The following is a 12,316-nucleotide window of genomic DNA, read 5'->3' as shown; positions in this document are numbered from 1 at the left end:
TCAGCTAACAGCTCTGTATTTCAGGCGTTGCTCAAACGCATCCTATAAATCACAATGCAATTACTGTGGTAGGAAAACCGGAAGCAAATTTAATAAGCTCAGACCCCTCTCACATGCTGTTTCTTCACTCTTCTCTTTTCAGTAATGAGAACTCTTTAAGGGAAAAAGGCCTTTTTCCTTTAACGGAGGCTCTTCTCCTGGTCCCTTATCTGAAGCCCATGAGGACGGGAGGATATGGAGAAGGGGGCTTCCTCTAGCTCCTCTTGTCCTATTTACCCATCAGGCAGATAGGAAAAGAGTTATCAGTTGTCCTTCCAGGCTTACTCTCCCTTTCATTTGCTCAACAAACATTTATTGAATTCCTATCACACATCAAAAATTTCTCCCCGCTAGAGGGCAACTGGTGTCATAACTAGTAGAACCTTAGCTGCAAGGCATGATGGGAACATGGACAGGGAGAGGGAAGCTGTGTCCATGGGGTCGGGTCCCACAAAGGAACCAGGAGTCCGGGGTGGGCCAATGGCCACAGTAGGAGCTTCTTGGTAAAGGTGATGCCAATTGCCAAGAGGATGGCAGCATATACACCCTGTGGTTGAAGAAACTGAGAAGAGGAAGGGGCAGAGAAGCCAGAGGTCTCTACAGGGCCTGAGACAGAGCCCCATCACCTGGACAGAGGGACAGGGCTGCAGCCTGTAGGCAGGAAGCCATCTTTATACCAGGGCTTACTTTCTACTCAAACCCTGGGCCTTTCAGCTGGACCAACCCACCCATGGACTTCATCTGACCCACAAAAGGAAGCCGCAGTGCCAGCTGATGCTCTGTGGTTTGCAAATTCGAGCAGTCATCAAAATCACTGGTGGTGCTTGTTGAGACACAGATTGCCAGGCTCCACCCCAGAGTGCCTCACTCAGCAGTTCTGGGGGGAAGCTTAGAAACTGCAGTTCTAACAAGTCTCCAGGTGATGCCGGTGTTGTTCGTCTCCTGGTCTGGGAAACCGCACTTTGAGAACCATCGTTCTAAGCCTTTGCTATTCGAAGTGTGATCAATGGACCATCCATCGGCAGAACCCGGGGGCTTGATAGGAATGCAAACTCTCAGGCCCCACCCCAGACCTGCTGGATCAGTTTGACGGGAACCTCAGGTGATTTAAGTTTGAGAAACACGTACCTGGAACGGCGTTTCTCAACCCTGGCTGCTCCCTAGAATCACTTGGGGAACTCAGAAAAGAGACACTTCAGCTGGTTGGAGGCTGGGTATCAGCCTTTCTTAAGTTCCCCAAGTGGTTCTTATGAGATGCCTGGATTGAGAACTGCTGGGACACCCACTCGTGACCAACACTCCACGCCCATTTCTCCAGCTTTGAACTTACCCTTGAGGCCCTCCTCTGTTCCTCCCTGACCCCCACCCCTCCTGACAACTTAAGTGATCTCCCTAATGCTCCTTCCTGACACTCGGCATTTGGTTGCCTCTCTTGCCTGAGTATCTTCAGTTTTCTCAGGAGACACCCCCGCCCCGACACTTCCCTTCCATTCCTGGCCCTGCAGTGCCAACCTGCCCATATTATTACCGTGCAATAATAACAACGATGAAAAATCTTTTTTACTACTTGCTAAGGAGTATGTAAGTACTTTACATATAGATTATTTGATCCTTATGAAAAGCGCATTAGATAGGTATCATTGTTATTTTTATCCCTACTTTTCAAAAGAGGAAAGTGTGGACCAGAGAAGCCAGGTAATGATGAGTTTGCTCAGCTAGTCAGCAGCACAGGCAAGACAGGAAACAGGGTGATCTGATCCCAGACTCTATATCATTAACCCCTGGGCTGTACTGCCTTCTGCTTGACTCTGACTTAGGGGGAAGATATGGCCTCATCCTTTTGCTGGGGCTGAGAAGGAATATTTATGTTTCGTTCTTGAGAACTCAGGTAACAAGCAGGGCTGGCTTTATGGCAGGTGTTCTCATTGCAGTTTTGCTCCCAGGGAACACTTGGCAACGTCTGGAGACATATTTGGTTGTCACAACTCGGGGAGGTGCTACTGGCATCTCGTGGGTAGAGGCCAGAGATGCTGCTAAACATCCAAAGTACAGGACAGCCCCCCTTACATACAGTTACCCAGCCCCAAATGTCAGTCACCATTGAGAATCCCTGGTCAGGTGGACGCAGGTCACCAGCAGCCACAGCTGGTCAGAGCTGGGACAGGCAGGGCCTGAGAATGGGCCCAAGCAGGCAAGCCCCAGGGTTGGAAGAGGATGAAGACAGGATACAGCAGAGAGGCCAGAATCACAGAAGGATTAAGGGACTTAGCTGGTGACTTCAACCTCAGGGACACGGACTCCCTGGGAGGTAAGTGTTGGAAATGGTAGGTCCTGTAGACAGAAAGTCACCACTCAGTGGGGGCCCACTTGAGAGAAGAACATTGGGCTTTGCAGTCTCCGGAACTCCCATCACCGCGAGGGTGATACAGGCACAGGGTCAGTCCCGTACCAAACTCAGCCTGCAGAAAGCTGATCAGTGGGCGGCTTCTGTCAGGGCTCGCTTAGGGTTTTGCGCACAGTAGGCGGGACCATGTGCCATGGCTGCCTGGTCCCATGTGCTTGCCCTCATTCCCAATGCTCTGTCGTCTCCCCTTCCTGCTCTTTCAGATTAGGATCCATAAATCTGAACTGCTCTGAGTAACACAATCCGAGCTCCCACAGAGCAAGGTCACTGTCCCGAGGCAGACATGTGGCTGATACACTTTTCCTCGTTGTCTTCCAAAGGGTGTCTGCATTCTGTCTAAATCTTCTCTTCCCTTCTTGCTGCAATCCCAGAAGATCACACTTACTTCACGGAAGAAACACACTGGGTCAGGTAGGGAGCCTGGAACTGGACCTGGGGAACTCAGATCCTTGGGGACAGGCTGAGTTCTTCACCCACAACTACCACTATGTCCAGCCCTGTAAAATGCTTTCATTTCTGCCTCTCAGATCATAAAACAGGGTGAACGCAGATTTTAGTCCTGGTCAGGTATCCCCGCAAATCTGCCTGCCCAGTTAATTCCCCGACGCCTCCTCCCTGCAGGTGGGAGCATTCAGAGGCAGTTCTGACAGCTGTCACCCAGGTACACCAGCCCCTTTCCTGGTGCGGAGGTGTCCCTGTGTCCCTCTACAGGGCCTCAGCATCTAGATGCAAGACAAGGGAGGCACCACCCGCTGGAGACCCAGTGGAGCTTCTCAGCCTTCTGCCTGCTCTCTCTTCCCTGTTCTCCTATACATACTCTCCGCCCTGCGAGATAAAATAATCTAATATTTAAATAAAATTCTATCATGTCCAAGGACCAGGGTAAGTGCTGGGGAATTTTAATAGGAATAGTACAAGACTCTGACTTGAAGCTTTCAGGCAAGCAGCAGGGAGTGTCCTGGGTAAAGGGGACTTCCAGGCCCCACTGCTAAGAAAGCATCTCCTGGGTACCTCGAGGGGAGGGTTGAGTTCACAGACTCTCAGAGTGAGAAGGCATGACCTCATCCAGTTCAGTCCCCTGGCTTTATTTGTGGGGGAAACCAGGACTCCGGCTCCTCTTAGGCGTGATGGTGATTAACCAGGACCGGTCAAACCCCTCCACAGAAATAAACTGTATAAGTCAAGGTTCTGAGCTGTGTAGCCTAGTCGGAAAGACTGAGTCCACCAGCCTTCCCATACCGCCAACTTACATACCGCCTGATCGACCAGCCTCGTTTGTCATGAGAATTTTTACTGTCCTGCTTCTAAACCCCAGTGTCCACAATTCGGTACCCAGAGGCCCAAACAGACACAGAAAGCTAAGAAGCTAACACCAACCCTACAGTCTCTCATTTGACATTGCCTTCAAGCCCCTCTACCCCAAGCTTGCCGGTCTGCTACTTTGGGTGCCAAGTCAATTTCCCGCAGCAGACAGGAAACACGCCCTCATGGGTCTTTGGCACAGCTGGGCCTCCCAGCTTGGAGGTCAGGAGGGGAGGCACTGGGTGAGACTGACCTGCTTCCTCAGGCCTCCCCAGGAAGCGAAGGGCTGGCTGACTCTAGGAAGGCTTGAGAGGTGAAGCGCCTTCACAAAGCCTCTTTTTGCTGGGAAACAAAGCTTTCCACATTGCCCCAGGCCTGATCTCTGCAACCCATCTGAAGGGGGCCTGACCAAGGGGATAGCAGGACAGAGGCTGTGTGAAAGGGCTGCTCCGAAGCAGACAGCGGACCCAATGGCAAGTGTAGAGGCCCCTCTGGCTTCTCTTCTCACGTGCCAAAAGGTCAGGCTGTAGGACCTCTGACGGCCTGACATTTTGGCACGTGAGAAGAGAAGCCAGGGGGACCTCCCAGCGACAGAAGAGACCACCAGCCTGACTGCCCAGAGGCCTGCCCTCCCCCAGTGTGAAAGCCAGGCCAGGCCATGGGAATCTGCCAGGGGAGAAAGGTTCTGGCTGTAAGGTGCTGAGTGTTCCATGACTTCCTGGCGGGTATGCCTAGGGTGAGCCCCGGGTGAGGGCGGCAGGGTGCAGGTGGAGGCCTCCTCCCTCTCCACGGGGTGCTTTGCGACGGCTCACGGCAGCAAGAAGCACAGACGGGGCAAACTGCAGCATCACAGACCCCCTTGTGTCTACCTGGCAACAAACGGTTTCCCTGCCCCGATTCCTGGCACTGGGCGCTGCATAAAGCTGGCCTGCTGTGGATCTGACATGACTGTGGGGAGGGGTCGGGAGAAGTACCTGAAAAGGCGAGTGTCTGGGACCACCCGGCTGCTGGCAATCCGCTCGCTCTCCCGCTGGTTGAAAGCATACAGCTTATAGGGATCATCACCGACGCGCCACTTCTTGGCATTCAGATACCGCCGCTCATCAAACTGGTCCCATAGGTCATCCCAGTCAGCATCCGGAATCTGTGTGACATGAACAGGAAGTCTGTGAGGATGGCTCCCGGTCCTCTCAGCACCCTCTGGCTGTCAGTGCCCAGCCACCAAGACCAGGCTTGTGCTGCTGGCGAGATTTAGCTCAAAGCTAGGGGCAGAGGTAGGACGTTAATAAGACCATGAGCAATAATAATAACAACAGAATGACGATGACAATGACAGCTACCATTTAACGAGTGCTGTGCTCACATACCAGGCACTGTGCTAGGACCTATACTCTCGTTATCTCGTGTAGCTCTCAGAGCAGTTTTAGGAGACGGATGTCGTTCGTATTCCCACTGCACAGACAAGGAAGCAGGCTCTATAGCCCAGGTAGCTCGCTCCGGATCTCACAATTAGGATCCTGCAGGGCTGGGACTTAGATTCTAGAATACTAACCCCAGGGGCCACTTCTCCAGGGTAATTTGAGACACTCGGTGAAAAGTGCTGGCACAGTGGCTGGCGCATAGTAGGTGGTACACAGTGACTGTCATTCCTTCCTCTGCCAAAGGAAGGTGGCGATGAGAAGTAAGCAATCCATCTATAATGGTGTGCTACCCACCAGGTGGATGCCTATGTGCTCCTTTCTTCCTCCAACCCAGGAATCTGTGCTTATTTTTAAGAAGCATCCATGGGGGAGCAAGTAATAACCCTCACCACAAGAGAAGACAGTACTTTAGAATGTATAAGGCGGTTTCTGCATTCACGATACCGTTTCACCCTCCCCAAGACCCTCTGCAGAGTAGGGAAGACAAGCCTTCAGAAAGGTTACTGGCTTTTCTGAGGTCGCCCAGCTGGATGGTGGCAGAGCCCAAAGCAGAGCTCTGTCTCCTGGACCCTCCAGTGCAGAGGAGGTGAGGGGATTCACACAGGGAGGCGACGGCTCCTGCCCAGAGCCCAGGCTGCCGCCTCTGCTCTGCCCACCCCAGCTGTGCAGCCAACAGAGACTCCACACAGCCAGCAGGAGGGATGGGCTTCAGGGCCTCAGCACACTGGATGCTTCCCTTGATAGCCACTGCCCAGTGGGTACTAGTGCTGACCCCGCTAGGGGAGAGCCGGTCTGTATCAACAAAGCTCAGACCTTTCAGGTGCATCAAAGCCAAAAGAGTCCTGTGCCAGGAAGAACCTATTGACCAGGCTCCGACCTGGACCACGAGGGCTGGAGCCCTGGGGCTGGCATCGAGGATGAGATGTTCATTCATGTGTTACTGACTCTCCTCGCTGTGCAAGTATCTGAAGCTGCCCGGACACCGCCCATCGCGTCATTGACCAGGATGCTCTTCTGCACTCAGGGCATCTAAACAGGAAGGCCCAGGGCAGGTGCTGCCGACAGCAGTGCAAGCGCTCGGCCCACATTTGGCAGGTAAGGGGGGCCGCTCGCCCACATACACATTCATCTCAGGCACCACTGCATCTTATCTGATAATTGATCTTTCCCTTTCGCTCGCTCTCTCTCTGTTATCTCCTTTTGAAACAGCATTCTCCTGCTAATAGCACAAAATGAAGCACTGGAAACCAGTGATTTTTATCCAATAATTGATTTTATTAATGTCCTGTGATACTGCTGCTACATGGGGGTATTTGTGTGGGGGTGGTATGAAACCCCCAGCCTGGGCTGTGTCATGTCACAGCCTGAAAGATGTCACCTGTGCTTGGAACATGACCTCAGGGCCACCCTGACATCCCATTCTTGCGGGAAGGGCCACGGCGCCCTGAACCATCTCCAGCTGGCTCATGCCCCACTGAATTCACTGCAAATCTCAAAATAAGTTGTGAGCCCCTACAGTGCTGTGTGCTGGGGAGGGGAGAGCGGAGACGGAAGGCCCCTGCCCTCCAGCGGGCGCAACACTGTAGAGACACCTGCATGAAGACACCTATAACAGAGGAGCGAGGGAAATGGGAACGGCTTCCCAGAAGAAGCATCAAATGAGTTAGGACTTGAAGGATGAGCAGGGATTTTGCTTTGCTTAAGGGGATACGGGGAAGGGAAGTACGTGTGCAGTGAAAATCCAGATAAAAGGCAGAATGGCTCAGGGGAGGAGCATCTGTTCAGGAAATGGCTAGGTCAGAATGGGGAGGCCAGAGTGTGGACTGCAAAGAGAGCAAGAGTGAAAGAAAATTCCAGAATGTGGCTGGTCCCGTATGAAGCAGGTCAGGGGAAAGTATCTCTGGCTGCATGTGCAGGATGGAGTGGAGGGAAGAAAGCTCCACGAGGAGACCATTTGGGAGGTAACCTTAGCACTTTATCCTGGTGGGAAGGGAAGCCTGATGGGGCCCAGGTGTACAGTTCCATCCATCAGCTGGAGAAGCAGGTGGTGGGACAGGCACGGTGGGGAGGCACAGGGGCTGGAGTGAGGGCGCTCGACCAACCTCTAAGTCTCATCCCAATTCCTACTTTCTCTTAATACCAGACCAGGCTCAGGGCCAAGGGGCTACAGGTTTGGGTGGTTTGCTCAGCCTAAGCATCCTTGGCATCCTTGGAGATGGTGCCGTGAAAACTCAGCTGGCTTCCAGAAAGCCTAGAGCCAGAGCAGCAGCCAGGCCGGCAAGAGAAACTGTCTGAGCAGTCCGTCAAGGGCATCCTTGGAGGGGACCACGCCCTCAGACGGTCACGGGTGCGGAGTTGGTTCCCACTTCGCTGCACTGGATCCACTGGGGGGATCTCCCGGAACCGCGAGCTTGGTGTTTCTATAATGATATCTGGATGTATTAAATAAAGGTGAGACTGAGTTTAAAACAACACTACCATTTGAATAGCAACCTCTATTGTATGAAGCAGCTTGCAGGTATTGTCACAGAATCCTCACACAACCCCCATTTGGACAGGGAGGGGTCGACTTAGAGAGGTAAGGTGGCTTGCCCATGCACGACGGCTAGTAAGTGAAGGGACCCCCGACTGAATCTCCCTAGGGCCTCCCAGCGCCATGGTCTGTTCTGTTTATCATCGACAGAACAAGGAGCGTCCTCTCTGCTGAAGATGAATGGGCAGAGAAAGACCCCCCTGGAGGAGTGGAGTCGGGGACATGCCCGCAGGAAGGGCCAGACACTCCTGCCCTGCTTGCCCCCAGAAGAGAGCTGACCGCGGTCCTCCCAGAATTTCTAAAGGGGCAGCGACTTTGCCAGATACTTCCAGTCCTGATTTGGAGCTGGTTTCCAAGCTCTTCAATTCGCAAGCCCCCACATCTGGCCTCTAAGGGCCCAGGGCATGTACCTTGTACCCATGCCTCGGATTCCTCGCTTCCTGGCTCATGTGAACATCGAGAGAGTTTCTGAACAGGCACTTTCACCTTCACAAGCCTTCCTAGCACAGGAGGTGAAATGCTTTTCCAAAACAAGAACACACGCCAAGGAGCCCCCACAAGGGCCCACCCCAGAGCTGCGCCCACTGCCACGTGGCCCCCCCAAGCTGCCACCACTTGACTTTCTGACCGGAATTTATTCAATCTCGAGTGTGTGTGTTTCAAAAGAGGAGTATGATGCCACAAACAAAAACGAAGACCATCTTTTAAGTAGAAACTATCTGATTAAGTCAGCCAACCCCCTGGCCAAGACCAGTGCTTAAATAATTTGGCACCAAAAATGAAAGCTCGAAAGCACCTCTGTTAAGTTGCTTCACTTCTTTCCTCTCACCACACTTCCACGAGAAATCATGAATCCCCTTTCCTCCATCCTCCCCTGGCCTGTTTTCTCTCACTCTGGTTTCAAGCTGATTATTTGGCTCAAGAAACATGGGTGTAGCCTTCCCTTCTGTTAGGTTTTGAAGATGCCTCTATTTTCCACTAATGCTTTTGTCTCCCTCCCTTCTTTCCCCAGCTTGGTATTACTAGTTTTCTCTTATTGATCTAAGTCTCTTCTTTTTCACTTTCAAATGAGAAAATCTCTAGCCCTTGCTAAGGCTTCCATCTTACTCTGAGTTGCACCTGATCCTTAAGAGAATGTCTCAGACTCACCCTATAATAAACAGCTAACACCTTGGGGGGCTCTTATCATGTGTCCTAAATATTTACATTTAATCCTCACTATAATAGATATCAGTAGTACCATTCCCATCTTATAACTGGGGAAACCGAGGCACAGAGAGATTGAGTAACTTGCCCAATGTCACACAGGTAGTGTCAGAGCCAGGATTTGAGCCCAGGCAGCCTAGCTCCAGCTCCCATGCGCTCAACCATTAGGTGACTCAACCTTAGTACATCCTCACTGCCATTTTCTTGGGTTACCTTCGAAGATTATCTATGTGTTTCCCACCATTTTTTGAGGTCCAGTTCTTTCTTTGCTTAGAGATCTTCCTCCACGCAAGGATGTCTGTACCCCCTCTCACCATCCTCCAGCCCGCCCTTCACTCCCCATTGTGGGCAGTCATTCTCCTCTCAGCAGTGGGCTTCATCCTGCCAGCCCAGGGCAAGAAAGGGGGAACTCTGCAGGCAGATTCCTGCAGGAAGATGGGAATGTGAGAGACTAACACACACAGAAGGTCATAATTGAAAAAAATGATATAACTGATACTCTAAAGACTATATAATTCATCTATCCACCCAATGTTTTAAACTCTAGTGTAACATTCCACCGGTGGACATCCCACAAGTCAGGGACAGAACGGTCCCAAGAAGCCCACTCCAAGCTTCAAAGGACTGTAACTTCTAGAAGTTTTCTTCTAATTTTGAACCAGAATTTGTCTCCTGGTAGTATCTCCCTTTGGGGCCTGGTTTTATCCCCAGGGATATTTAATGCAAATCTGACCTTTCTTTTTCATACTCTTTAGATATTTAATGGCAACTATGTGTTCCCGGGTCTTCCAACCCCCCATTATATAAGACTCAGAAAAAATGACACAGAGAAGTGCAAAAGATCTAGCAAAGGATCAAGAGAACAGGAGTAAGTGAAGTTGGGTGGGGTTCATCAAGGAATTCAAACACCCTGGAAACCCTTCCGTATGTGCAGAATGAGAAGGGAGACATTGCTCATAATACAATCTAACTTTTATATGCAGGCTTCCTAGACGGAAGCTGCTTTGTTGTGACGTTGATAAGGTCCACCACCTACTGGGCACACAAAACTACCCATCCCAGCTCCCCTGTCAGAACCTCAGAGGGTAGTAGTGAGGGAGGGGTAACCCAAATGATGTCTAACCCTTACAATCCCAATATACAACAGAAAATTGTATCCCCAATCTCCAAGTGAGGAAACTGAGGCACGGGCAGGGTTAATTATTTGCCAAAGTTCACACAACTGAGAAGTGTGCCTCAAGGCCTGTAGACCCAGCTTCTATGCTAGCTGTGCAGCCTGGCGTTCACATCTCCACACATCCAGGCTGCTTCCAGGACCGCAGCCTGTGGCTTCCCAGCACCACCCCGAGTGCCCCTGCCTTCTACCCGCTGGAGCCATCTGCTTGTAGCACCATGGCAGACCAGATACTCGCCAGGACCTTCATGCTGAACTGCAGCTAGATTCTGCATAAATAACAACAAATGTGGTGGGTTTTTTTTGAAGGTATATTTTGTTTTATTTTATTTTATTATTTCTATTCTTGGGCCACGCCCCACGGCATGCAGGATCTTAATTCCCGGACCAGGGTTCAAACCTGTGCCCCCTGCATTGGAAGCACAGAGTCTTAACCACTGGACCACCAGGGAAGTGCCACAAATGTGGTTTTTAATGCATTACTGGGCTTTCTAGAACGAAAATCTTCACCACAAGAGGAGAGGTGAGGCCAGGGAAAATACAGGGTGCTAAAGCCAGAGCTGGGATAGTTGAATGGTAAGTAAAGATGTGAGGCTGCCCCGAGGGTAAAGGTCATTGAGAAAGTAAAGCCAGGCTCCTAAAAGGTGGAGTAACTGAACCTGAGTCTTCCATAATTAAGGTCGAGGAGTGGGACTAAATGGTCCCAGATCAGCTGTAACCTGGCTCCCAGCAGAGACAAATATAAATACTATCTGGAGGAAAGCACCTCCAAGGTAGGCTCCCAGGATTCCCACGTAGCTCACCAAAAGATGGAATCACAATAAAAAATGACCAGACACAGAGGGAACAAGTCCACTATAAGGGAGAGTGAGTGGAAACTATAAACAATGTATTCTGATCCTCCAAGTAATCCAGACACAGAAATTACAGATACAATATAAAGCATGTGTAGGTTGAAATGTGGAATAAAAAATTAGGAAAGAACAAAAGTTCTTTGTAAAAGAACCAAACAGAATTTTTAGAAACAAAAAAGTATAATAATGATTGAAAGACAAACAGAAATGTTTACAGTCTTCAAAGCATTTTCACTGGAATATCTCATTTGTATTAACCCCATGCAGGTGGCAGGCCAGTTAGGTTGTTCCCATTTTTCAGATTGGAAAACTGAGGCTTAAGAAAGCATAAGAGCTTGCTGGAGATGACTGAGACTCTAACCCAGGACTTCTGACCTCAAAACCAGTGTTCTTTCCCCATCACCAGATGTTTCACTCATCCACGGGGCCACTTTGTTCACCCTGCTAGGCAGTCCCAAAAATGCAGGAGGATCTGCCCACCTCTGTACTGTTCTAACGTGCATCCATCTGGGAAGTGACCTTGTCCTTCCAAGGGCCAGTCAAGAGAGGACAGCAGAATCCCTCATCACACCAGTACAGCTACGTAAGTCCTACCTGGTAGGAATGGCCTGGGAGAGGAGTGACTGCCGGTAACAGACTCCCCACGGTCTGCAGGACCAACTCAAACAAAGAAGGAGGGGCAAGCCAGCCCTTCACTCACCCATCTGGGCTCATGACAAAGGAAAGAGCTGCAAAATCTTTCTCCCTCATCCAGGGACAGCACATCAATTATGGATTATTAGATAAGATCTCCATTTTAATATTTCCACCATGTATTATCACCTCTTCCTCTCACTGGAATTCTGTCTGGGGAGTTATTTAACTGATGTGCAGAAATCTAAATTTAATTTATTATCATCTAACTCACTTTAGAAGCCAAATTACCCTGCACTGGAGAAGGATCAAGTCAGTATCCCACTTGGCTTTCTATTTATCTTCTGCATGGTTTTCTCTTCTTCTCTTTAGGATTCATTTTATCTCGGGTGCTGGTAATAAATTTAAATTTTCCTCAGAATTAGGCAATTGCTCCTTCGATGTTGTAGTTTAATGGCTAGTATTAATTATATGAAAGTCACTTTTAAAGAATTTGATAGATGGAATGGGCATATAATAGAGGAGGAAAGGGCTATTTCTCGGGCCAAATGAGGTAGCAGATAATTCATCAAGGATAAGTTTACTTTTCTATTCCACCTCCTTCTGTCTTTCTTCCCCACGTTTCTTCTCACCCCCGCTCCCTCAAGAGCCAGGTGCCTAGATATTGGGTCTGCTGTGGCTTCTCTGAGCCACTGGGGGGTCTTGACAGTCTGGATACCACAATGACTCTATTGCTGGCTTTAGTCCCAT

The 12,316-nt window shown here is 50.3% G+C and overlaps 1 protein-coding gene across 1 annotated transcript in view; it reads right to left on the bottom strand.

Moving 5' to 3' along the window:
* GALNT14 (polypeptide N-acetylgalactosaminyltransferase 14) overlaps positions 1-12,316 on the bottom strand; it is a 224,264-nt gene that overhangs the window by 86,906 nt on the left and 125,042 nt on the right. Inside the window, exon 2 of the mRNA XM_065890762.1 lies at positions 4,720-4,889. Coding sequence (XP_065746834.1) covers positions 4,720-4,889 — 170 coding nt within the window. The remainder of the gene's footprint in view (positions 1-4,719; positions 4,890-12,316) is intronic.

Source organism: Phocoena phocoena, chromosome 14 (assembly GCF_963924675.1).
Source record: "Phocoena phocoena chromosome 14, mPhoPho1.1, whole genome shotgun sequence".
Lineage (NCBI taxonomy): Eukaryota > Metazoa > Chordata > Mammalia > Artiodactyla > Phocoenidae > Phocoena > Phocoena phocoena.
The sequence above is the reverse complement of the archived record's forward strand: the minus strand, read 5'-3'. Positions and strand labels throughout refer to the sequence as shown.